Source organism: Bos javanicus, chromosome 29 (genome assembly GCF_032452875.1).
Source record: "Bos javanicus breed banteng chromosome 29, ARS-OSU_banteng_1.0, whole genome shotgun sequence".
Taxonomy (NCBI): domain Eukaryota; kingdom Metazoa; phylum Chordata; class Mammalia; order Artiodactyla; family Bovidae; genus Bos; species Bos javanicus.
The window spans coordinates 28,851,896-28,876,652 of NC_083896.1; the positions used below are offsets into that span (position 1 = coordinate 28,851,896).

Sequence of the window (24,757 nt, forward strand, 5' to 3'; positions counted from 1 at the left end):
CCATGGGCTGCAGCCTACCAGGCTCCTCCATCCATGGGATTTTCAAGGTAAGAGTACTGGAGTGGCTTGCCATTGCCTTCTCCAACAATAAACCTAGGCAGTGTATTAAAAAGCAGAGATATCACTTTGCCGACAAAGGCCCGTATAGTCAAAACTATGCTTTTTCCAGTAGTCATGTACAGATGTGAGAGCTGGACCATAAAGAAGGCTGAGCGCTGAAGACTTGATGCTTTTGAACTCTGGTGTGGAGAAAACTCTTGAGTAGTGTTCACTGGACAGCAAGGAAATCAAACCTAAAGTCCAAACCTAAGGCCATCCTAAAGGAAATCAACCCTGAATATTCATTGGAAGGACTGATGCTGAAGCTAAAGCTCCAAAACTTTGGCCACCTTATGCAAAGAGCTGACTCACTGAAAAAGACCCTGATGCTGGGAAATAATTGAGGGCAGGAGAAGAAGGGGATGGCAGAGGATGAAGTGGTTAGATAGCATCACCAACTCAGTGGGAGACAGTGAAGGACAGGGGATCCTGGCATGCTGCAGTTCATGGGGTCCCAAAGAGTCAGACATGACTTAGTAACTAAGCAACAACAACATACCATATAAGCTATTTTTATGTTCTAGACTGTTTGAGGAATACTCCTAGTAGACTTACAGCTCAAGAAAGAATGGCAAGTGTGCAGAACAGTTATAAGAAAATCCTTGTTTAGAGTGGACTTGTCACCTCTACTGGAGGTGACAGAATCTGGATGAACTTAGTCGCACATCAAGTTTCTTGTACTTTTCCAGTGCCTGATCTTTGAGCCTTTGTAGGACAGCTTCCTGGTTTTTAGTATATACCTGTATTAATCTAACAAAGGAAGCCCAGAATTCCCCTGGAGTAAACAGGCTGCTACAAATGGATGGAAGCCCAGAATTTTCAGCAGACCATGCTTTGTTGAAGAGGTGTGTGAATTGACCTCATACTACTGTTCAGAAAATAGCAGCTGATTTGTTTCAAAGTCATTTTTAGCAACTGACATTATCAGCATACGTCTATAAGTTCGAGTCTTGAATTATATTGCTTTTCAAAAAATAGTTACTTACTTGGCTATGTCAGATCATAGTTGTGGCATGGAGGGTCTTTCGTTGAGGTGCACGGGTTCTCTCATAGCACGGGTTCAGAAGTTGCAGTGCACAGGCTTAGTTGCTTGGTGGCATGTGGGATCTTAGTGTGCCAACCAGGGATTGAATCTGTGTTCTCTGCATTGCAAGGCAGATTCTTTACCACTGAACCATGAGGGAAGTCCCGAATAGTTATATTTCTTAACCAAAGCTCTTAAATTAGATTTTCTGGCAATTTTCTCATTGTGCAACTAGAAGGTGTTTTTTGCTCTCTGCTAGAAGGTGTTTTGTTTAAAATAAGTATAATTGATGTTCAGTAAACTACATTGGAAAAGACTCTGATGCTGGGAGGGATTGGGAGCAGGAGGAGAAGGGGACGACAGAGAATGAGATGGCTGGATGGCATCTCCGACTCAATGGACGTGAGTCTGAGTGAACTCTGGGAGTTGGTGATGGACAGGGAGGCCTGGCGTGCTGCGATTCATGGGGTCGCAGAGAGTCGGACACGACTGAGCTACTGAACTGAACTGAAACTACACGTATAAAATTTCACACATACATAGACAGACACATGAAATGACTGTCATAGTCAAGACAGTGAACATATCTATCATCCTCAAAAGTTGCTTCATGCCCTTGGTAGTACCTCTTACCTGCGCAGCCCCCTCTTCCTCAGGCAACTACTTGTTTGCTTTGTGTCACTGTAGATTAGTTTGCATTTTCTGGAGTTCTGCAACATGTCCTCTTGTGCCCAGCTCCTTTTATTTTAACTAAATTTTATTGGAGTGTAGTTGCGTTACAATGTTGTGTTAGTTTCTTGCTGTATATCAAAGTGAATCAGTCATGCGTATGCATATATCCCCTCTTTTATGGCTTTCCCTCCCATTTAGGTCACCACAGAGCACTGAGCAGGGTTCCCTGTGCTCTACAGTAGGTTCTCATTAGTGATCTATTCAGTACACAGTAGTGTATATGTGTCAGTCCCAGTCTCCCAATTCATCCCATCCCCCTTGGTAGCCGTGAATTTGTTCTGTGTATCTGTGACTGTATTTCTGCTTTGCACATAAGTTCATCTCTGTCATTTTTCTAGATTCCACATATAAGCAATATTATGCAATATTTGTTTTTTTCTTTCTGACTGACTTTGTGTGACAATCTCTAGATCCATCTACATCTCTGCAAATGGCACTATTCTGTTCCTTTTATGGTTGAGTAATATTTCATTGTATATATGTATCACATCTTCTTTATCCATTCCTCTGTCAATGGACATCTGAATTGCTTCCATGTCCTGACTATTTCCAATAAACATCAAGAGTGCATGCATCCTCTCCAATTATGATTTTCTCTGGATATATACCTAGAAGTGGGATTGGCCCAGTTCCTTTTTTAAAAAATCAATCAATTTTATTTTGTGGGGGTTGCACTGGGTCATCATTGCTGTGCATGGGCTTCTCTAGTTGCGGAGAGCGGGGCCTACTCTCTAGTTGCGGCGTGCGGACTTCTCATTGCAGTGGCTTCTCTTGTTGGGGAGCACAGGCTGTCAGTGCAGGGGCTCAGTCATAGCATCTCACAGGCTCTAGAGCATAGGCTCATGGGTTTAGTTGCTCTGCTGCAGTTGGAATCTTCCTGGACCAGGGATTGAACCCCTGTCCCCTGCACTGGCAGGCAGACTCCTTCCTATCCACTGTACCACCAGGGAAGTCCTGGCCTACCTCCTTTTATTCAGAGTAATTATTTTGAAGATTTGTCTTTGTTGTGGTGGTATCAAGCGTTTATTCCTTTTTCTTATAGATAGCATTCCACTGTTTGGATATACCACAATTTGTCTATACATTCAAAGGTTGATGGACATTTGGGTTGCTTCCAGTTTGGGGCTAATACAGATGAAGCTGCAGTGAACATTCATGTGCAAGTCTTTGGAAATATGTTACCTTTTCTCTTGGGTGAATACCTGAGAGTGGACTGGATCATCATGGTAGGTATATATTTCAGTTTTTAAAGAAACTGTCCGATGGTTTTCTAGAGTAGTTGTACCACTTTATGTTGCCACCAGCAGTGTGAGAGAGTTCAAGTCCCCTTACATCATTGCCGACACTAAAGTGTGATCAGGCTTCTTCGTTTTAGCCATTTGAATAGGTGTGTAGTGGTACCCCATTGTGGTTTTAGTTTACATTTCGTAAATGACTGAAGAGATTGTACTTTCGGTGTCATAGTTAAGAAATCATTGCCTAACTCAAGGTCACAAAAATTTGTTGTTGTTTTCTTCTAGAAAGATTATCATTGTAGGTTTTACATTTAAGTCTGTGATCTAGATTGAATTCATTTCACATGTAGTGTGAAGTGGTTTTTTTGTATATGGATATCCTCTTGCTGAAGTTATTCTTTCTCCACTGCATACTTTAGTGCATTTGTCAAAAATCAATTGTCCAACGAACAGTAAAAGAGAAGATTGATATAACTTGGACTTCATCAAAATTAAAAACTATAAAGAAGGTGAAAAAAACAACTAAAGATGGGAGAAATTATTTGCAAATCATATATCTGATGAGAAACTTGTAGTCAGAATATATAAAAGGACTCTTACAACTCAGTAATAAAAAGATAACCCAATTAAAAAGTAGACAAAGGATTTAAATAGACATTTCTCCTAAGGAAATAATATATAAATGGCTAATAAACACTTGAAAATATACTCAACAGCATCAGTGCTTCTAATGAATATTCAGGGTTGATTTCCTTTAGGATTGATTGATTTGATCTCCTTGCTGTCCAAGGGACTCTCAAGAGTCTTCTCCAGCACGCAGTTCGAAGGCATCAGTTCTTCAGTGCTGAGCTTTTTTTATCGTCCAACTCTTACATCCATACATGACTACTGGAAAAACCATAGCTTTGACTATATGGATCTTTGTAGGCAAAGTAATGTCTCTGCTTTTTAATATACCGTATAGGTTTGTCATTGCTTTTCTTACAAGGAGCAAGCATCTTTTAATTTCATGAGAATGTTGATCAAGTCTATATCTTTGCCATGTTTATGCCTGGTTTTTCTGTCAATAACTGAGAGAGGGTATTATAAATCTCTGCCTTAACTGTGGATTTATTGTATCTTCTTTGCAGTTCTGTAAGCCTTTGCTTCATGTATTTTGAAGCTCTTTTATTAGATACATAAATGTTTGGAATTGTTATGTCTTCTCAGTTAATTGACTCTATAATTATGAAATGACCTTTATCTCTGATAGTTTATTTGCTCTGAAATCTACATTGTCTGATATTAATATAGTTATTCCAAACTTCTTTTAATTAGTGCGAGCATATATTTTGCATTTCTTGTATTTTTAATCTGTTTCTTTCTATTTAAAGTGCATTTCTTGTCAGCAGTGTGTCGTTGAATCAAATCCTACGATTTTTATCAAATCTGACAATCTCTTCCTTTTAATTGGGTGTTTAGACTATTTACTTTTAACGTGATTATTGGTAGGGTTTGATATATTATCTTGCTGTTTGTCCCATTTCTTCTTAGTTCTCTTTTTTCTCTTTTTATACCTTTTTTGAATTACTTTTATGTTTTTATGATTCTAGTGCATCTCCGTTGTTGGCCTGTAAACTATGACATTTTTGTTATTTTATTGGTTGTTCTAGAATTTATAGGGCTTCCCATGTGGCTCATTGGTAAAGAATCCACCTGCTAGTGCATGCATGAGACCCAGATTCAGTCCCATGGAGCAGGAAGTGGCAACTCACTCCATCTTGCCTAGGAAATTCCATGGATAGAGGAGCCTGGCAGGCTCTAACCCATGGGGTTGCAAAGAGCTGGACACAACTGAAGAGACTGAGCATGCACACACTAGGATTTATAGTTGTATATCTCTTAACTTTTCACACTCTACCTTTAAATGATATTATACTACTTCACAAATAATATAAAAATTTTAGTATAAGAATCTTAGAGTAGTGTACTTCCATTTCTCTCATCCAACCTTTATACTATTGTTATACATTTTACTTTTACATATAAAATACATTGTTATTTTTGTTAAAGAAGTCTGTTATTATTTAAAAGAGATTTAACTAATAAGAATCTTATATATATTACCTGAAGTATCATTTTGTTCTTGTCTGAAAGATAACCTTTAACATTTCCTGCAGTTGTGGGTATACAGGCATTCCTTGTTTTACTGTGCCGCGCCTCATTGTACTTTGTAGATACTGCATCTTTTTACAAATTGAAGGTATGTGGCAACCCTGTGTTGAGCTAGTCTGCTGATGCCAATTAGTTTTAAATTAAGGCATGTACATTGTGTTATCACACACTTAAAAGATGACAGTGTAAACAGAATTTTGTATGCACTGGGAAACCAAAAACTTCATGTGACTTGCTTTATCTCAATCTTCCCTTTATTACAGTGGTCTAGAACCAAGCCTGTACTGTCTCTGCGTTATGCCCGTATTGGGGATGAAGTCTTTCAGGTTTTCTACGTCTAAAAACAACTTGATTTCATTTTTTTCCCTTCATTTATTCACTTATTTATGTGACACGGTTTTTTCTTTTGATGGTAAAAACATATAATGTATAATTTACCATTGTAACCATGTTTAAGTGTACGGTTAAGTAGTGTTAATAAACAAATAAACATATCCGTATTGTGAATATAGTATGAGGTGATAATCTCATTGAGATTTTGATTTGCATTTGAATGAAGATTCGTGATGTTGAGCAACTTTTCTTATGTTTGTTGGTCATTTATAGATCATCTTTGGAGAAATATCTCTTCCAGTCCTTTACCCATTTTTAATTGGATTCATTGCTTTTTTGTGTTCCTTTTAAATTTTTGGATTTTCTCGCTGTGGTTTATTTTGGATAATTTCTATCATTATGCTTTCAGATTTAGTTTTGCAGTGTTTAACCTGCTAGTAATCCCATCCAGTGTATTTTTTTTAATAAAGAATTTATTTTTATAGAGAAGTTAGGTTCATGGCAAAATTGAGAGGAAGGTAGAGCAGTTGTTCATATGTACTATCCCTTGACATTCAGAGCCTCCCCCATTATCAAAAACCCCCACCAGTGTGGTACAACTGTTAACATGTGATAAGCATGCATTGATACATCATTATCAACCGAAGTTTATAATTTACATTAGGGTTCACTCTTGGTGTTGCACATTTATGGGTTTGGGCATATGTATAGTGACTTGTATCCATCATTAAGTATCATAGAGAATAGTTTTACTACTCTAAAACTCCTTTATGCTCTGCCTGTTCACCTTCTTTCCCTCTCTCCAACCCCAGCTTCTGGCAACCACTGATCTCTCACTGTCTCCATTGTTTTCCTCTTTCCAGAGTGTCATATGGTTAGAATTATATAATATGTAACCTTTTGAGATTGGCTTCTTTCACTTAGTAATAGGCATTTACATTGAATGTCTCTTCATGTCTTGATAGCTCATTTCTTTTTAGTACTGAATAATATTTTGTTGTTTGAAAGTACAACAGTTTATTTATCTGTTCATCTACTGAAGGACATCTTGGTTTCTTCCAGCATTTGGCAAATGAACTATTTCAAACATCCATGCGCAGGTTTTGTGTGGATGTAAGTTGTGTAAATACCAAGGGTACTGCTGGATTGTATGGTGTTTGATTTTGTCAAATGCTTTCTGTACATCTTTTTATAGAATTGTGATTTTTCCTATATAGCTTTTGATATGATCTATTACATTAATTGATTTTTTTCATGTTGAACCAGCCTTTCATTATTGGCCTGAATTCCTTTTGATTGTGATATATGTGTGCATTGTTAGATTTGACTTGCTAATATTTTGAGGATTTTTGCCTCTTGTTCATGAGAAATATTGGTAATACTTTCTAATATCTTTATCTGGTTTTGATTTTAGAGTAATGCTGACCTCATAGAATGAGTTAAGCGTGCTTTCTGTTTCTGTCCACTGAAAGAGACTGAAGAGATTTGGTGTAATTTCTTCCTTAATTGTTTGGTGAGCCCATCTTGGTCTGGTGCTTTCTGTTTTGGAAGGTTACTAATTATTAATTCTATTTCTTTAATATACAGAATTATTCTCCAGTGTATTTTTTATTTCAGAAATTGTAGTTTTCATCTTGATAAGTTGATCTCAGTCTTCTTTATGTCTAAACTTTTTGAATGTATAGGATCTATTAATAGTTGTTCTATCTTGTTTTCATTTCCTTCTATGCTAATTCTAATCACTGTCTATTCTAGGTTGATTTTGAGTGGTTGAGTACTCTCTTCATTATTAATTGTATTTGTCTGCCTCTTTGCATGCCTGGTAATCTTTGATTAGACGTCCAACATTGAATTTACTTCATTGGTTGGTTACTGGTTATTTTTGTATTCTTATAAAATTTTTCTGAGCTTTGTTTAGGAATGCAGAAGGAAATGGTAACCCACTCCAGGATTCTTGCCTGGAAAATCCCATGGACAGAGGAGCTTTGTGGGCTACAGTCCTTGGGGTTACGAAGAGTCAGACTAACACTTTTATTTAAGTTACTTTGGGGCCTTGCTTTTACAGTGTTGGTTGTGTCTGGAACAACCGTTACTCCCCACTACTGAGGTAAAGTCTTCCTGAAAACTCTACCCAATGCCTGTACGTTATGAGTGTTTCAAGGCTTAAGTGGTGGGAACAGTCTCCATTCTGTGCTGTGTGAGCGCAGGACACTGTTCCCTGTCCCTCTTTAGGATGGCTCTGTCGTTGGTCTCAGATCGCGTCCTCACATACATGCTCAGTGCTCTGCTGTGTATTAGGAGACCCCCTAGATCTCTGGGGTTCTCTCTCTGAGCAGCTCTGGCCCCTGGGTTTTCTGTCTTAAGTACTCCAGTTGCTTTTGTGTCCCTGTACTTTCAGCGTCATCTCCCCAACTCAGAAAGTCTCTCAGGTTCCACCTCAACTCTCCTGCCCTGTGCTGCTGCTGCCTGGAAACTTTGAAGGCAGTGAACTTGGACACTTGTAGGACTCACTTCATTTGTTTTCCATCTGTCAAGGATCACTGTCTTTCATCAATGAATATCCAGTGTCTAGAAAACCATTGTTTTGTTTGTTTGTTTGTTTGTTTGTTTTTGGTCTGGTTGGTTTCTGGGTTGATTTGTTGTTTTATTTATTTGGTTGTTTAAGGTGGTAGGGCAAATCTAGTTCCCGTTAATCCATTTTAGCTAAAAGCCGAAGTCCTGTCTGCTTGTAATTTTAACCTCAGAAAGTTCTTGTGTTAGAATTCTTCCGGGAACACTCTTTTAGTAGTAACTATTGGTCATTTCCATTCAAGAGAATGAGCAATGAGATAAACTTAAATCAGCCAGCAGCGGGTTTTGAGGCTTTTCTAGGGTTGTTAAACTGATTTCCTGATTCCCCTCTTTCTGGGAATTTCTTGAGGTATTTGGACCTAAAAGCTAATTCTAAATAATGACGTGATGAAATTCCTAACCATGTTATGATTTTATTCTCAGAATTAAGAAAAAGAAAGAGCAGCAACGTTATGCTGAAGAACAGAGGATATTAAGAATGAAATCCCATAAAGAGCCATGTTCAGGGGAGAAGATAAGTGAGATATTAGCCCAACTACAACTTGAGGAAATAAAAGGAGCCAGAGAAAAACAACAGCAGAAAGAAAAAGAATACCAAAGGTACTTTGGAAAGTTCTGCATGAAGTTTTGGCCCTGGAGGAGACCTGTTAGGAAGTCGGGGTTCTCATTTTCCCTAAAGTGAATTGACTGTGTCTTCTTATGCTTTAGGAGGCACAGAACTTCATCACACTTCTTTTTTTTTTTTTTTTAATGTGGACCCTTTTTTAAAGTCATTGAATTTGTTACAATATTGTTTCTGTTTTGTGTTCTTTGGCTGTTTTTGGCCATGAGGCATGTGGGATCCTAGCTTCCCAACCAGGGATCAAACCCTCACCCTGTGCATCAGAAGGTAAACGGATTTCTTGGTCGCCTAATACCTCTCTGGAATAGCACTGCGCTTTTCCTTGTACTGCCTCTTAGTACACAGAGGAAGGGTTGAGGCTCAGTGATAAGAAATAGTTTCACAGTTTGAGCTAGGAGTAAAATAAGGACTCATGTGCATTCTCTTCCTGGTGGTTCACTTTGCTTGGTCATACTGTATTTTTATAGATATGTAGAAGCTTTAAGAGCCCAGATCCAGGAGAAAATGCAACTATATAATATTACTTTACCTCCACTCTGCTGCTGTGGTCCTGATTTTTGGGATGCTCATCCAGATACCTGTGCCAACAATTGTATTTTCTATAAAAACCACAAAGGTAAGTATCTTTAAGGAATGGTTGGGGCCTGGTGGCAGATAAAAAATAACAAGAGTAAAAGTAGTGATTGTAGTAGAAATTTAGCATTTATTGACTAAGTGCTTATTATATATCAAAGACTGTTATACCCCCCTTTACAAAACAACTCTGAGGCAATAAAAATAATTATAGTGAGTTATATTTCTCTTTGAGATATGTTATCTTCTTGTCTTCATTTATGCTGGGGAAATAGTCCTAGCCCATTGTACAGTAATGAGACTAGGGTTGCAGGTCCTCCTGTAAATGAAGAAGATTAGAGGTTTATAGCTATCTAAGTTAGGCCTCTGTCCAGTTGAATACCCTGTTATCCAAATTCTTGAATGTTATCTAACGAAGACTTATCATCTGTATATTATTTATAATGTGTGTATATCCACATTAGACTGCCAGGTCTGCTAGGGGTCACTGAGAAACATGAGGACCAATATAAACTCTGTTAGGAATACCAGCTAGAAGAAATGGGGTCATTTCCTGTTGTCACTAATATGTCTGTTTCCTGTCCATTCCTAAATGTATTGATTTACATAGTGTGGAGATTATAGAGGCTTCATACAAACACCGAAAATGGTGGTGGTGTTTGTATCCCTAATGTTCCATCTGCGATATGAGTTTCTTATCAGTCCTGTGAATTATGTTTTAAAAACACACATCTGATTGTGCCATTCCCTTATCATCAGATCTGTCGGACTTACCACTGAAGTACAAAATACGGTGCATAAACGGCATGTTTTCTCTCTGGCCCCAGGCCATACTCCAGCCATATCGAACCTGCTGTTGTCAGTACACACCACATAAAAAATGTATCCTTGTACCCCCACACACTCATTTCTTTGCCTAGAAGGCCTTCTTTCCTTTACTTCTATTAATCCTTCAAGACCATCTTAAATGTTACCGATTCTTTTTTTTGGAATGTTGCCACTTCTGGGAATCTTTTTCATCCTTTCCTAGTTTCTTTTTCGTTTTGAACTTCATGCTGTGATGACATTTTGTATATGTCTCTGGTTTGGAAATAGTACACTGTAATTTAATTTCTGTGTCCGTCCTCTCATGATCTTTTCTGTAATCACAGAGTACTTGGCATGTGGTAAATACTCAATACTTATTCAATGGATTGTTAAAGTTAATGCCTTTAAGACTGGGCAGAGAAGCAGTACTAATAGGAAGAGGTTGGGAGATATGTTTAGAATCCTACTTCATTGATCACTATGTTAATCTTTATTTGCAGCGTATACCCGGGCACTACATTCAGTCGTCAACTCCTGTGACATCCCTGAGGGGAACTCAGATCTTCGAGTTGCCATTCATAATTTTGCTTCTGCACATAGACGGACTTTGAAAAACCTGTAATAAGAATCTGAAATCAACCATCAGTATTTCAACCTACTTAAAATCTACCCCAAGAGATTATTTTAGGAAAAATTGTCAAAGTGTATAAGATATGTAACTTGGAAAGAAAGACTGTCCCACACAATTGGTATCTTTTTAATTAAATCATGACCATTATTTCACTCTGTGCTTGGGACCAAGATGGAAAACTGGCTTCCAGACTTATGTCATTACCGTAAACCATCTGGTATGTATTGTTTTAAAAATGATCACTCAGGCTGGTGAGTTTTCTCTCACTTTGCTCTGCTCTGCTCAGAAGATATTATTAGAAATCTTTGAGATTATCTGATTTATTATCTTTATATAACTGTACCACTTGAATCTTGACAAAATTGAAAATGTTTGGATGAAGGAGAAGAGAAGACGAAGAAATGAATTTCTGAACACCAGTGGCCATCTATATTGCTGTTATCTTTTCTAGTTGTGTGCAGCAGTTAGAGATGAGAACAATCTGAATTTGATGTACGTTTTTTCCTCAAAATTTTTTCTCTCGTGTTTTTAAGTTTATTACCTCTTTCCCCATTCAGTGACGATGAACAGAGGACTTTTTAATTTTATAGTTTTTATAGCAAAAAAGGCAAATAAACCCTCTGCCTTTTGAGCATCTTTTATGTGAAATAATTGTGAGTGACATTTCAAAAAGTGAATCTGAAGTCAAAGTGAGTAAAGTCCTTTATTTTCCTATCTATAAAAAATCTGGTGAATGCCATACCTACAGAGCAGGTGAAATAAAAATTGCTATAGTTAGTATGAATTTGTTATTTCTTTACAGTGTTTCTTGACACAATATGAAAAGTTTTAATATTGTGAATTAAGGTGAGGTACTGACATTTTCTTTTTCCTACTTCTAATGGTCAGTGTTGAAAAAGCACTGAAGTTATGTCTCAGAAAACACCTAAACATCTAGCCAGGTCATTGACAATAAGTGTCAGAATTACTCGTGTGACAAGATTGACTGGTTATTTAATCAGATTAATTATCCAGTTCAGTCAAAATCCTTATGCAACTAAATCCTTGCTTTAGCCTTTCTGAGTTGTGTTTTTTAACACCTTTGTTGAGATATAATTCATATATCATTTGATTCACTGACTTGAAATGTACAATTCAGTGGTTTTTATTATACTCTGTGGTTGTACAGCTATTACCACTATCAAATTTTAGAACACTTGTCACTTTAAGGAGATGCCCAGGTGATCCAGCAATCCCACTGGGGGTATATATCCTAGATAATTGAAAGCAGAATCTTCAACAGATATGTTCATAGTGGCAAGAGGTGGAAGCAACCTAAATTTCCATCAACAGATGGGTGGGTAAACAAAATGTGGTACCTACATACAATGGAATACTCTTCAACCCTAAAAAGGAAAGAAATCCTGTCATGTAGTGTAACCTGTATTAGCCTTAAGGACATTGTGCTAAGTGAAGTAAGCTAGGAACAAAAAGACAAATACTGTGTGATTCCACTCATACTAGGAACCTAGAATAATGAAATTCATGCAGACAGGGAGTAGTGATGGAGACTTCCCTGGTGGTCCAGTGGCTGGAATCCACCTTCCAATGCTTGAAACATGGCTTCGATCCCTGGTTGGGAACTAAGATCGCACATGCTGTAGGGCAGCCAAGGCCGTGGGCTGCACCTGCTGAGCCCTCGCATTCTGGAGCCTGTGCTCCTCAACAAGAGAAGTATGCACACCGCAACCAGAGAAAAAGCCCATGTGCTGCTATAAAGACCCAGCACGGCCAAAATTTAAAAAAGGAAAGCAGAGTAGTGGTTGCCGGGAGGAAATGGGAAGTTAGTAATGAGTAGAGTTTCAGTTTTGTAAGATGAAGACGTTCCAGAGGTCTCTTTCACAACAGTGTGAATATAAATACACTTAAGATACACTACTGAAAAGTATACTTAAAAACTGGTTGCAACTGTAAATTTTATAGTTTTTTTTTAACAATAATCAAATTTTTTTAGTATAGAAAAGAAAAATCCCATACCCACTAACAGTTGTTCCTCATTCTCTCAGCCAATCACCAGCGCGCTTTCTGTCTCTACAGATCTGCCTATTTTGAACTTGCCATATAAATGGAGTCATGTAATAAATAGTCTTTTGTGACTAGAGTCTTTCATTTAGTATCATGTTTTAAAGATTTCTCTATGTTGTAGCTTGTATCAGTAATTCATTGCTCTTTATTGCTGAATAATATTCCACTCTGGATATACTCTTTTATTTACCCAGTTGATGAACATTTGGGATGTTTCTACTAATTAGCTACTGTGAATAATGCTGCTATGAACATTTGTTTACAAGCTTTGCTGTGTTTTTATTTCTCTTGGCTATATACCCTGAAGAGGATTTGCTGGGTCATATGGTAGCCTAATGTTGAACATTTTAAGGAACTGAAAACTTCTACAAAGCATCTGCATCATTTTACATTCACACCAGTTGTGTATAAGGGTTCAGATTTTCTTCACATCCTCCAACTCTTATCCTTATCTATCTCTCTGATTATAGTCATCCTAAAGGGTATGAAGTGGTATCTCATTGTGATTTTGATTTTCCTGATGACTAACAATGGTGAGCATCTTTATTTTTCTGATGGCTAATGATGGTGAGCGTCTTTTCACATGCTTATTAGCCCCTTGTCTATCTGTTTCGGAGAACTGTCTTTTCAAATCCTTTGCCATTTTTAATTGGGTTATTTATCTTTTGATAATTATTGAGTTCTGAGAGTTGTTAATATATTCTGCATAAGGTCCCTTATTAGACTTACGGTTTGTAAATATTTCCTGTTCTGGGGATTGTTTTTTCACTTTTTTGATAGTTTCCTTTGCAGGACAAAATTTTTTAATTTTGTGGAAGTCCAATTCATCTACTTGTTCTCTTGTTGCTCTGGTCATTACCTAATCCAAGTTCAGGGCTTCCCCGGTAGCTCAGTGGGTAAAGAAGCTGCCTGCAGTGCTAGAGATATGGATTCAGTCCCTGGGTCTGGATGATCTCTTGGAGGAGGGAATGACAACCCCCCTTCAGTATTCTTGCCTGGAGTATCCCATGGACAGGAGCCTGGCGAGCTACAGTCCATACGGCCGCAAAATCAGACACAACTGAGTGACTGAGCACGTGTGCACACAATCCAAGTTCACAAAGATTTACTCCTGTGTGTTCTTTTAAGAGTTTTGTAGTTTTAGCTTTTACACTGAGGTCTATGATCTGTTTTGGGAATATTTATGTATAGAGTTAGATAGGCATCCAACCTCATTCTTTTGTATGAGGATATCTAGTTGTCCCAGCATCATTTGTTCAAAAAACTATTATTCACCCCACTGAATTGATATGACACTGTTGTCAAAAATCAATGGACCATTAATATTAGGGTTTATTTCTGAAATCTCTTTTCTATTCCATAAATCTATGTATTTATACTTAAACCACAGTAGTCTGTTTTGATTACTGTAGCAAGTTATGAAATTGAGAAGCATGAGGCTTCTATCTTTGTTCTTCTTTTTAAAGGTCATTTTGCTATACTGAGTCCCTTGCATTTTTATATGAAATTTTAAGATCACCTTCCTGCAAAAATTGAGGTTTTGATAAGGGTCACATTGAATCTATAAATCAGTTTGATTCATGAATGTGGGATGTCATTCCATTCATTTCTTCCAACAATGTTTTATAATTTTCAGAGCATATAATGTGTACTTTTCTGTTAAATTTATTTCAAAATATTTTGTTCTTTTTGATACTATTTTAAATGGAATTATCTCCTTAATTTTATTTTCTCATTGTGCATCATAAGTGTGTAGAAATACAGTTGAATTTTGTATATTATGATAGCTCAGTTGGTAAAGAATCCACCTGCAGTGCAGGAGGCACTGTTTTAATTCCTGGTTGGGAAGATCTGCTGGAGAAGGGATAGGCTATCCACTCCAGTATTCTTGGGCTTCCCTTGTGGCTCAGCTGGTAAAGAATCCGCCTGCATTGTCGAAGACCTGGGTTTGATCTCTGGGTTTGTTGGGAAGATCCCCTGGAGAAGGGAAAGGCTACCCACTCCAGTATTCTGGTCTAGAGAATTCCGGGGACTCTATAGTTCATGAGGTCACAAAGAGTCAGACATGACTGAGAACTTTCATTTTTCAGTCTTGTGTCTTGTAACCTTTCTGAACTAATTTTTAATGTCTGTTGTTCCTGTTCTTCTCATCACATTATCTCTTGAATACATTGTGAAAGTGAAGTCGCTCAGTCGTGTCCGACTCTTTGCAACCCCATGGGCAGTAGTCTGCACCAGGCTCCTCCGTCCATGGAATACATTGTAGGAAGACTTATCTGCTTTTCCCTCTCTGGTGAAAAGGCTTTTCAAACCCATCGGTGACTTCCACATTGCTAAATTCAGTGGTCATTCTTAAAGTTTATCTTGACCTGCCATCAGAATTAAACACAATTGATCACTCCATTTCTTATTGAAATATCTTATACCTGGCTTCCACAACCCCAAAGCTTTTAAGAGTATCCCAGGGCTCAGTCCCTGGACACCTTTACTATCTACACTTGCTCTTCGGGTGATCTGTTTTAGTCTCATGGGTCTCTTATCTATATACTGATAACTCCTACATTTATGTATCTGGCATAGATCTCTCTCTGAAAATCCAAACTTTTAACCTTAACTGCCTACTTAACATTTCCTCATCATTGGTTCCCCTCAATTTGCTCTTCATATAGTCTTCCCCGTATTGGTTAATTAGCAATTCCATGTGTCTAGTTACTGAGACCAAGAACCTTGAAGAAATCATTGAATTTCCCCACTCTGTCTCTTTCATCCTTCACTCCATCAGCAAATTGTGTCAGCTTTGCAAAATACATTTCCAGTTCACATTACTTCTGCTGTGAGATGCCTGGTCCATACCACCATCATCTATCTCATAGATTATCTTAAGAGTTCCTAAGTAATCTCTTCCCAGGTGGCTCAGTGGTAAAGAATCTGCCTACAATGAAAGAGATGCGAGTTCAGTCTTTGGCTGTTAAGATCCCCTGGAGAAGGAAATGGCAACCTACTCCAGTATACTTGCCTGAAAAATCCTATGGACAGAGGAGCCTGGTGGGTTACAGACCAAAGGGTCACAAAAGAGTCAAACATGACTTGGCAACTAAACAACAACCAAATAATCTCTGTTTGTACCTGTGTACTTTATCAATACAGCAGCCAAACTTAACAATCCAAAACCAAACCTCATGACCCCCACTCTCTACACACAACACACACACACACACACAGAGACAAAATCTGGTCCCACTTCTGAAACGTATATCTCCCACTGCTTTCCTCCTTGCTTGTTCTGCTGAGCTTCATTGACCTGGTATTTAGATGGACATTCCAGGGACTCTTGCTTCAAGTCTTCTTTATTAGCTCTTTCTCTGTCTGGAGACACTTTTCAGATAATTTTTTGGATCACTTTATTACCTTATCAAGTATATTTCAATTGGAGGACATTCTGTGTGTGTGTGTGTGTGTGTGTGTGTGTGTGTGTATGCGTGTATGCTCAGTCATCCAGTTGTGTCTGACTCTTGTGACTCCGTGGACTGTGTAGCCTGCCAAGCTCCTCTGTCCATGGAATTGTCTAGGCAAGAATATTGGAGTGGGTTGTCATTTTCTTCAGAGGATCATCCTGACCCAGGGATTGAACCTGTGTCTCCTGCGTCTCCTGCATTGGCAGGCAGATTCTTTACCACTGTGCCACCTGGGAAGCCCCTGACCACCTTTTTGAAATGTGACCTTCCTATCCACCTGCTCCCCTTAGGTCCCCCCTCCCCTTCCCCCGCTTTATTTTTCTTCATTATATTTACAGCTGTATGGTTTAGTCACTAAGTTGTATCTGACTCTTGTGACTCCATGGGCTGTAGCCTAGCCAGGCTTCTCTGCCCGTGGGATTCTCCAGGCAAGAGTGCTGGAGTGGGTTGCCACTTCCTCCTCCACAGCTGTGTGGCATACTGTATAGTTTACTTAATGTTTAGTTTCTTTACTAGATTGTATACTCCACGGACACGGATTTTTGTTCAATGCTGTATCTGGCACGTAACAAGCTCTCAGTAAATGTTAAATAAATACACAGACTTGAATTTTTTAAATTCCAAATGCGTCTACATGATTAGTAGTCTTACCTAATGTTTTTGATGTCCTTACAGAGATCATGTTACTTTGTTTTTCATTCTGTAATTATGACTAATTCAGGGCAAGTAATTTAATTTCTCTGGGCTACAGTTTTCTGTAAAGAGGGTTATACTAAGTGAACTTTAATCTCCCCTGTAGCTCTCACATTCTACAAATTCATTAATTATGTTTTACACCTTTGACCTCACTAATTCTCCATTTTCATTTGCTCTTCATGACGAGTCGTGGACTCGTACATTTTACTTGTAGATAGCACGATAGTGTTAGACAAGTTCACTCTCTTCAACTCTGACTCCAATATTAATCTTGTCACAGTAAATGCATGTTCAGTAGGGTCATAGTGGACTAGGACAGGAGGGTGTAGGACACTATAGGTGTGTGTCTGGCAAGGGGGGTTCAGTACCCCAGGCTCAGGTGTGCTGTTCCCAGAGAGACCTGTATCAACTTAGAGAATTTGGGCCAAGAGACGGAATGTGTATGTGATAGAGGCAATTCCAGGATTGTGGTAGTTGCAGAGGATGTTCATGTACTTGTTTTCATGCAATAACGATCAAAAAGCTGATGCGTGACATATTTTCCTAGGCAGTTCAACCTAAAACAGCTTTCTCAGATTGCTCTGATTTCGTGAACTCTGTGTCCTCTCCCTGGCATTGCTCCAGCGTATTACTGGAAGTTGTCCAGTATCACTTACCCTTACTTTCTTAGCCCTTGTATGATGGGCAGGAATAAGATTGTCAACAACTTTATTGACTACCTACTCAGTGCAGAGGCTAGAAACTGCTGCTTTCTTTCATATCTTCCAACAATTTGCGGTATAATAGGTAGCAGGTATGCCTTTTCTTTGTTTACTTACTTAGATTCTGGTTTCTGGAAGCAGAAGATTTCCTTTAGTGTCCCTTTAAGAGTAGTGATCATAGTTTACTGTGTGTCCCATCTTGGGCATTCTCCCCTGCTTCTCAGGAAAGCACACTGTGTGTGTGTGTGTGTGTGTGTTAGTCTCTCTGTAGGGTCCAACTCTTTGCATGCCAGACTCCTCTGTCCATGGAATTCTCTAGGCAAGAGTACTGGAGTGGGTTGCCATTTCCTTCTCCAGGGGATCTTCCCCACCCAGGGATCAAATATGGGTCTCCTACATTGCAAGCAGATTCTTTACCATCTGAGCCACCAGGGAAATACTGTGCAGAGCTTAGTCACTCAGTCATGACTGACTCTGCGACCTCATGGACACTAGCCCGCCAGGCACCTCTGTCCATGGAATTCTCCAGGCAAGAATGCTGTAGTGGGTTGCCATGCCTTCCTCCAGGGGATCTCCCCAACCCAGGGATCGAACCTAGTTCTCCCACATTGCAAGCAGATTCTTTACCATCTGAGCCACCAGGGAAGCCCAAGAATACTGGAGTGGGTAGCCTATCCCTTCTCCAGGGGAACTTCCTGACCCAGGAATCAAACCAGGGTCTCCTTCACTGCAGGTGGATTCTTTACCAGCTGAGCTACCAGGGAAGCCTGGGAAATACTATAGAGGAAGATAAATGCAAATATTCTCCTGGCCGGCTATACCCGTTCTGCTCGGTAAAAGACTTTGAATATGTTGATTTTTATTTTTAAGCCTCTCTTAGGGTATAAATGAATGGTTTGTGTCCAGTCTTGCTCTCAGCATTACTGACCACTATTATTGGGTGTGCTGATGGGGAGAAGTCAAATTGATTTATTTTGATTAAGATTGATGAAGACAGTTTGGTGTTGTATGTGCTGCATGAGTCATCATCCTGTCCAGGCCCTAAGATGAGATCACCTTTGGTAAATGTTTCACTCAATTCTTGTCTTAGGTTCCTCCCCCTCCCTCAAAATATCTATGGCAATCATTAATGGATGAAACTATTACTTAACTGTCATCATCTGAACCCATTAATTCATCTTCCTGTCACTAAAAGCGAGAATAGACATTGTACCTCCTGATAACCTTCAATATGAAGCATTCAGTGCCTTCAATGAAATATTTATTTCTGCCAAAAAAAAAAAAAAAGTTGAAACAATATAATCAAGACTTTAAACCTTTTTCATTTGGGTTCTGAAATTTAAGTTCTACTGCCCTAAGGAATCCACTATGTATAATAAATTAACTTCTCTTCACTCTGTTCATGAAATTCTTCAGGCAAGAAGACTGGAGTGGGTAGCCATTCCCTTCTCTAGGAAAAGTGAAATCGCTCAGTCGTTTCTGACTCTTTGTGACCCCATAGACTATAGCCTACCAGGCTCCTCCGTCCATGGGATTTTCCAGGCAGGGGTACGGAGTGGGTTGCCATTCCCTTCTCCAGGGGAATCTTTCCGACCCAGGGATCGAACCCAGGTCTCCCACATTGCAGGCAGATGCTTTACCGTCTGAGCTACTAGTGTGTGTGTAAGTTGCTCAGTCATGTCCAACTCTTTGCGACCCCATGGACTATACAGTCCATAGAATTATCTAGGCCAGAATACTGGAGTGGGTAGCCTTTCCCTTTTCCAGGAGATCTTCTCAACCCAGGGATCGAACCCAGGTCTCCTGCACTGCAGACGGATTCTTTACCAGCTGAGCCACCAGGGAATCCTTCAGTTGAAACAAAGGCCCCCTAAAACTGAGTTCTCTGGCGGAGTTTATGATTAACCCCTTTATCTAAAACGTTATTCCCTTTCTTGTCCTGCTTCTAGTCCCCTAGGGGAACTGGATACAACTGAAGAGTATCAAAGAAAAGGGGATTGAAACCGTGGACGGTGGTGCCCTCCTGGGCACAAAAGTCCCTCTGTGTCCCCCGTTTCTTATAGAAAAAGGTTTTCATCTGCTAAAACTTCCTTGAGTTCTAATGAGCAGGCTCAATCAGTTGCTAATTAGGGAAGTGAGGGAGCGCAGAATCAAAGGAAAAGCAGTCAACCAGTTCAGCAATAAGAGTCCTAGGTCCTCCAGGAATCCTGACATGTATTTTTGAGTTGTTCTGCTGGGGCTTAGAACCCCCCACCCACCCAGGTGGAGGATGGTAACTAAATGCTGAACATGAGCACACAGACCCCAGACTGGTTGGAACCAGACGATTGATGATAAAGATTCCTGAAATATCACCCTGTTACCACCTCATCACCAACCAATCAGAAGAAAGTCCATGAGCTGATCACGCCCCCTGCAACCTCCGCCCCTAAGGTTGTCTTGAAAATCATTCCCTGAAATCCACTGGGGAATTCAGGTCTTTTGAGTACCAGCTACCCTGCACTCTTTGCTTGGCACCTTACAAATAAATGCTGTCATTTCCTTCGTGACGCCCCAGTGTTTGTGAATGGGCTCTGCTCCCCGGCGGGCAAATAAGACCCAAGTTCACTTTAGTTACACACTTAGAATGGCACGAGCTGTGTACCTTCCTTGGGAGAATTGAGAAAACAGTCTCAAATCATTTTCTGTGTTTTCTAGTTTAGATGAAAAGAATATGTAAAGAGGAAAACGGTGAGAATTCCCTTTATAGGAGATAGGGAGAGAGAGGGAAATGAATTCTACCATGAGAAAGCAGATATCCAGAGGAGACACCACTCTGTAGGAAAATTGACCCAATTTCTTCAACAAGTTAATGGCTTGAATTTGAAAAATGGGAAGGTAGCTCTACATCGAGACAGATTCACAGAGATTACAACCCTCAAATATAATGTATGGACCTTGCTTAGATCCTGATGTAAAACAAAATATGAGTCTGAAAAAGGTATGTGTGAAGCAATTTTGAATAGTCTAAGCTATTCATTTTGTTAAGATAACAGTAGTAGTATATAAGAAAATACCTATACAGGAATGGATACTGAAGTATACAGGGATGAAATAAAATTATGTTTGAGATTTGCTTTGGAATAATTCAGCAAAATGGGACAAAAGATATAGAGAAGTGCAGCAACACTTTGATAATAGTGAATCTAAGGGGCAGGTATGTGAAAGTGAAGTCACTCAGTCGTGTCCGACTCTTTGCGACCCATGGACTGTAGCCTACCAGGCTCCTCCGTCCATGGAATTTTCCAGGCAAGTGTACTGGAGTGGGTTGCCATTTCCTTCTCCAGGGGAATCTTCCTGACCCAGGGATTGAACCCAGGTCTCCCGCATTGCAGACAGATGCTTTACCATCTGAGCCACCAGGGAAACCCATGGGGCCGGTATATTGAGGTTTTATTATGCTATTCACTCTATTTTTGTATAATTTTTAAAAAGTAATTTAAAAAACTTGGGGCTAAAATAAACTTGTTAGCCTTATAAAATGTCCTTCCCTTTCCCCTTCCCCTTCCACTGCCCTCCCCAATAATAGGAAGTTTAGGTAGGGAAGTAATATCCCTTAGTTGCATGACTTTAAAAATTAATTTTTATAGTTGTGTGACTTATGACATGATCATTATTTTCAGGTGGTGATTAGAACCTAGAGGCTGAAGCATTTTGTGGTCTTTTTTTTTAAGATTTTTTTTTGATGTGGACCCTTTTTAAGTCTTTATTGAATTTGTTACAATATTGCTTCTGTTTTATGTTTTGGTTTCTTGGCCGCAAGGCATGTGGGCTCTTAGCTTCCTGACCAGGGATTGAACCCCCTGCGTTGGAAGGCAAAGTCTTAACCACAGGACTGCCAGGGAATTTCCATTTTGTGGTCTTTCTATAAGAAAGACTGGGCAGTCAGTCACTTGGTTTTATTATTTGGTAAATTCCCAGGCATATAAAAGTTGGGAAAATCAGGGATGAAAGACCATGGAAAATAGGGTTGTTGTTGTTCAGTTGATAAGTCGTGTCTCACTCTTAGTGACCCTGTGGACTGTAGCATGCCAGGCTCCTCTGTCCTCCACCACCTCCCAGAATTTGTTCTAATTCATGTCCATTGAGTCAGTGATGCTATCTAACCATCTCATCCTCTGATGAAACCCTTCTTCTGCCCTCGATCTTTCCCAGCATCAAGGTCTTTTCCAGTGAGTCAGCTCTTCACATCAGGTGACCAAAGTATTAGAGTTTCAGCTTCAGCATCAGTCCTTCCAATGAATATTCAGGAGTGATTTCCTTCAGGATTGATTGGTTTGATCTCCTTGCAAGTCCAAGGGAACTCTCAAGAGTCTTCTCCAACACCAGAGTTCAAAAGCATCAATTTTTCAGTGCTCAGTCTTCTTTATGGTCCAACTGTCACGTCTGTACATGACTACTGGGAAAACCATGGCTTTGACTAGACGGACCTTTGTCAGCGAAGTGAAAATAGGGTAGAAATTTTTAAAATTACAAAAGGAAATAGGGTAGAAATAACAAAAAGAACAAAATGGTAATTTAGTAAAAGAAGCTTTGAAATCTTAGGGTCAAATGGGACTAAGAATATTTATGTGCTGTAAATCAGAGATGGGAAAAGTCATTTAGATTTCTATCCTGCCTCTGAATAGAATCTGCTAGAGATTGTAACACTGGTTTTTGTTGTCAGATTTCTTTCTTGCTCTGTCTTCATAGCCCCTACTTCTGTGGGATAGTTTGGGCTGTGGTTAAGGTCACAGTCACAGGTTCAATTCTTGTACCACGTTATCAGCTGTGTGACCTTAAGCAAGTTACTTGAGTTCTCTGGGCCTCCATTTCATCATCTGCAAAATGGGAATAATAATAGTACTTACTTAATAGAGTTGTGAGAATTCAATGGGATAGTTCAGGCATTTCATTTGACTTTTCGTATTAATGTTGAAGAGAAAAGATTTTCTAAGTCCCAGGGTTATGATGACATTTACCTTTATTTGAAGTGAAATGAAAGTCGCTCAGTTGTGTCCAACTCTTTGCGACCCCATGGATATACAGTCCATGGAATTCTCCAGGCCAGAATACTGGAGTGGGTAGCTGTTCCCTTCCCCAAGGGCTCTTACCACTCCAGGGACTGAACTCAAGTCTCCCATATTGTAGGCGGATTCTCTACCAGCTGAGCCACCAGGGAAGCTTTTGGGTATTTGATTGTATTCATTGTTCCATCCTCCTGTGAGCTTCAGTTCAGTTCAGTTCAGCTCAGTCGCTCAGTCGTGTCTGACTCTTTGCGACCCCATGAATCGCAGCACGCCAGGCCTCCGTGTCCATCACCAACTGCCGGAGTTCACTCAGACTCACGTCCATAGAGTCAGTGATGCCATCCAGCCAATAAAGCCAATTTTTTTTTTTTTTTTGGAGGTGGAGAATCAAGGAAAGAGAGTTTGCCCAGTTGCCAAATGGATGGGTGTGCCGTTTAAGTTGTAAATTAGCACACCTTGTTTATTGCTCAACCAAAGGATGAGATGATGCCTACCTTAAAATCCTTCCAAGCTTAGAACTGCAGGTACCTCCTCTCACAGGATTTGGCCACCTTATCACACTGGCAAGACTGAGTTGTGGTTCAGCTGGAGGAGGAACATGTCTTACCCTGTTTCCCCAGATGGATTGTGTGTTTTCTCTAAGGAGTTCAAAGCAATTGCCATTGAGCTGACTAACAACACATCTCTTCCTGTCACTTTTGAGACTTTATAGCCTACACATAAAACCTGACTGTCACACAGCTCAGTCTAAGGGTTCAGCCTCATGAGTCTTTTTTCACGTAAGTTAACTGTTTGTTCTTTTCTTACCAGTAACTTGGGTCAGGGATGGTAGACAAGGGCCTTTCTGCCTGTGACCCCTGCTCTGTAAAAAGACAAAAAACACGGGAAAGGAGTTTGGGGGAGAATGGATACGTGTATATGTATGGCTGAGACCCTTTGCTGTCCACCTGAAACTATCACAACATTGTTAATCGGCTATACTCCAATATAAAATTTAAAAAAAATATTGAAGAAAACGATGGCAATACAACTAGAAAATTTTTCTAAAACAAAAGAAATTTAAAGGACAGATGTACTCTATTTAGGGACTTCCCAGGTGGCGCTAGTGGTAAAGAACCCGCCTGCTAATGCAGGGGACATAAGAGACTTGGATTCGATCCCTGGGTTGGGAAGATCTGAAGGAGAAAGTGGCAACCCAAACCAGTATTCTTGCCTGGATAATCCCATGGACAGAGGAGCCTAGTGGGCTACAGGTTATAGGGTTGCAAAGAATTGGACATGACTGAAGTGATTTAGCATCCACACAGGCAGACTATATTTAAAATAGATAACCAACAAGGATTTACTGTATTGCACAAAGAACTCTGCTCAATGTTCTGTAAAAACCTAAATGGGAAAAGAATTAGAAAAAGAATAAATGTATGTATATGATTGGGGTAGGAGTAGGAGGGGACGACAGAGGATGAGATGGCTGGATGGCATCACTGACTTGATGGACGTGAGTCTGAGTGAACTCCTGGAGTTGGTGATGGACAGGGAGGCCTGGCGTGCTGTGATTCATGGGGTCGCAAAGAGTCGGACACGACTGAGTGACTGAACTGAACTGAACTGAACTGAATCACTTTTCTGTAGTAATACAACATTGTAAATCAATTACGTGCTTAGTCACTCAGTCGTATCCGACTCTTTACTGTAGTCCAATATAAAATAAAAATTAATAAAAAATAATTTAAAATAACAAACAGCAACAACAACAGAAAAAAACAAACAGAGCTGAGACTGGGAGGGGGGACCACATAGACAGAAGGCAAGAAACAGGCTGAGACTGAGATAGAAGACGAAGGGGAAGGACGGTTTGAAGTAGAATGTGATTGCAATTTGAGCCAACACAATTGGAAGTATGGTTTAGCTAGACATGGGTTTCTGAAAACTGTGGAGGTATTTGTTGTTAGTCTAGGAGACTAATATAGTCTAAGTGGCTTATACTGTAGCGTTTGCAGTAAGTAATGGTA

At 39.5% G+C, this 24,757-nt stretch overlaps 2 protein-coding genes across 8 annotated transcripts in view; both read left to right on the top strand.

Annotated features, from left to right (window-relative positions):
* Nucleotides 1-11,415, top strand: part of CCDC15 (coiled-coil domain containing 15) — a 49,967-nt gene extending 38,552 nt beyond the window's left edge. For 6 of the 7 annotated variants that reach the window (XM_061406312.1, XM_061406313.1, XM_061406314.1 and 3 more), the window contains 3 exons: nt 8,572-8,748; nt 9,238-9,386; nt 10,651-11,415. In XM_061406312.1, the coding sequence (XP_061262296.1) occupies nt 8,572-8,748; nt 9,238-9,386; nt 10,651-10,772 (448 nt within the window). In that variant the 3' untranslated portion in view covers nt 10,773-11,415. Of the gene's footprint in view, nt 1-6,991; nt 7,091-8,571; nt 8,749-9,237; nt 9,387-10,650 lie in introns of those variants that run through there. The other variant, XR_009734532.1, reaches the window with a different exon arrangement.
* Nucleotides 11,416-11,662: 247 nt separating this feature from the next.
* SLC37A2 (solute carrier family 37 member 2) overlaps nt 11,663-24,757 on the top strand; it is a 56,017-nt gene continuing 42,922 nt past the window's right edge. Inside the window, exon 1 of the mRNA XM_061406319.1 lies at nt 11,663-13,378. The gene's annotated coding sequence lies outside the window, so the exon portion shown is untranslated. The remainder of the gene's footprint in view (nt 13,379-24,757) is intronic.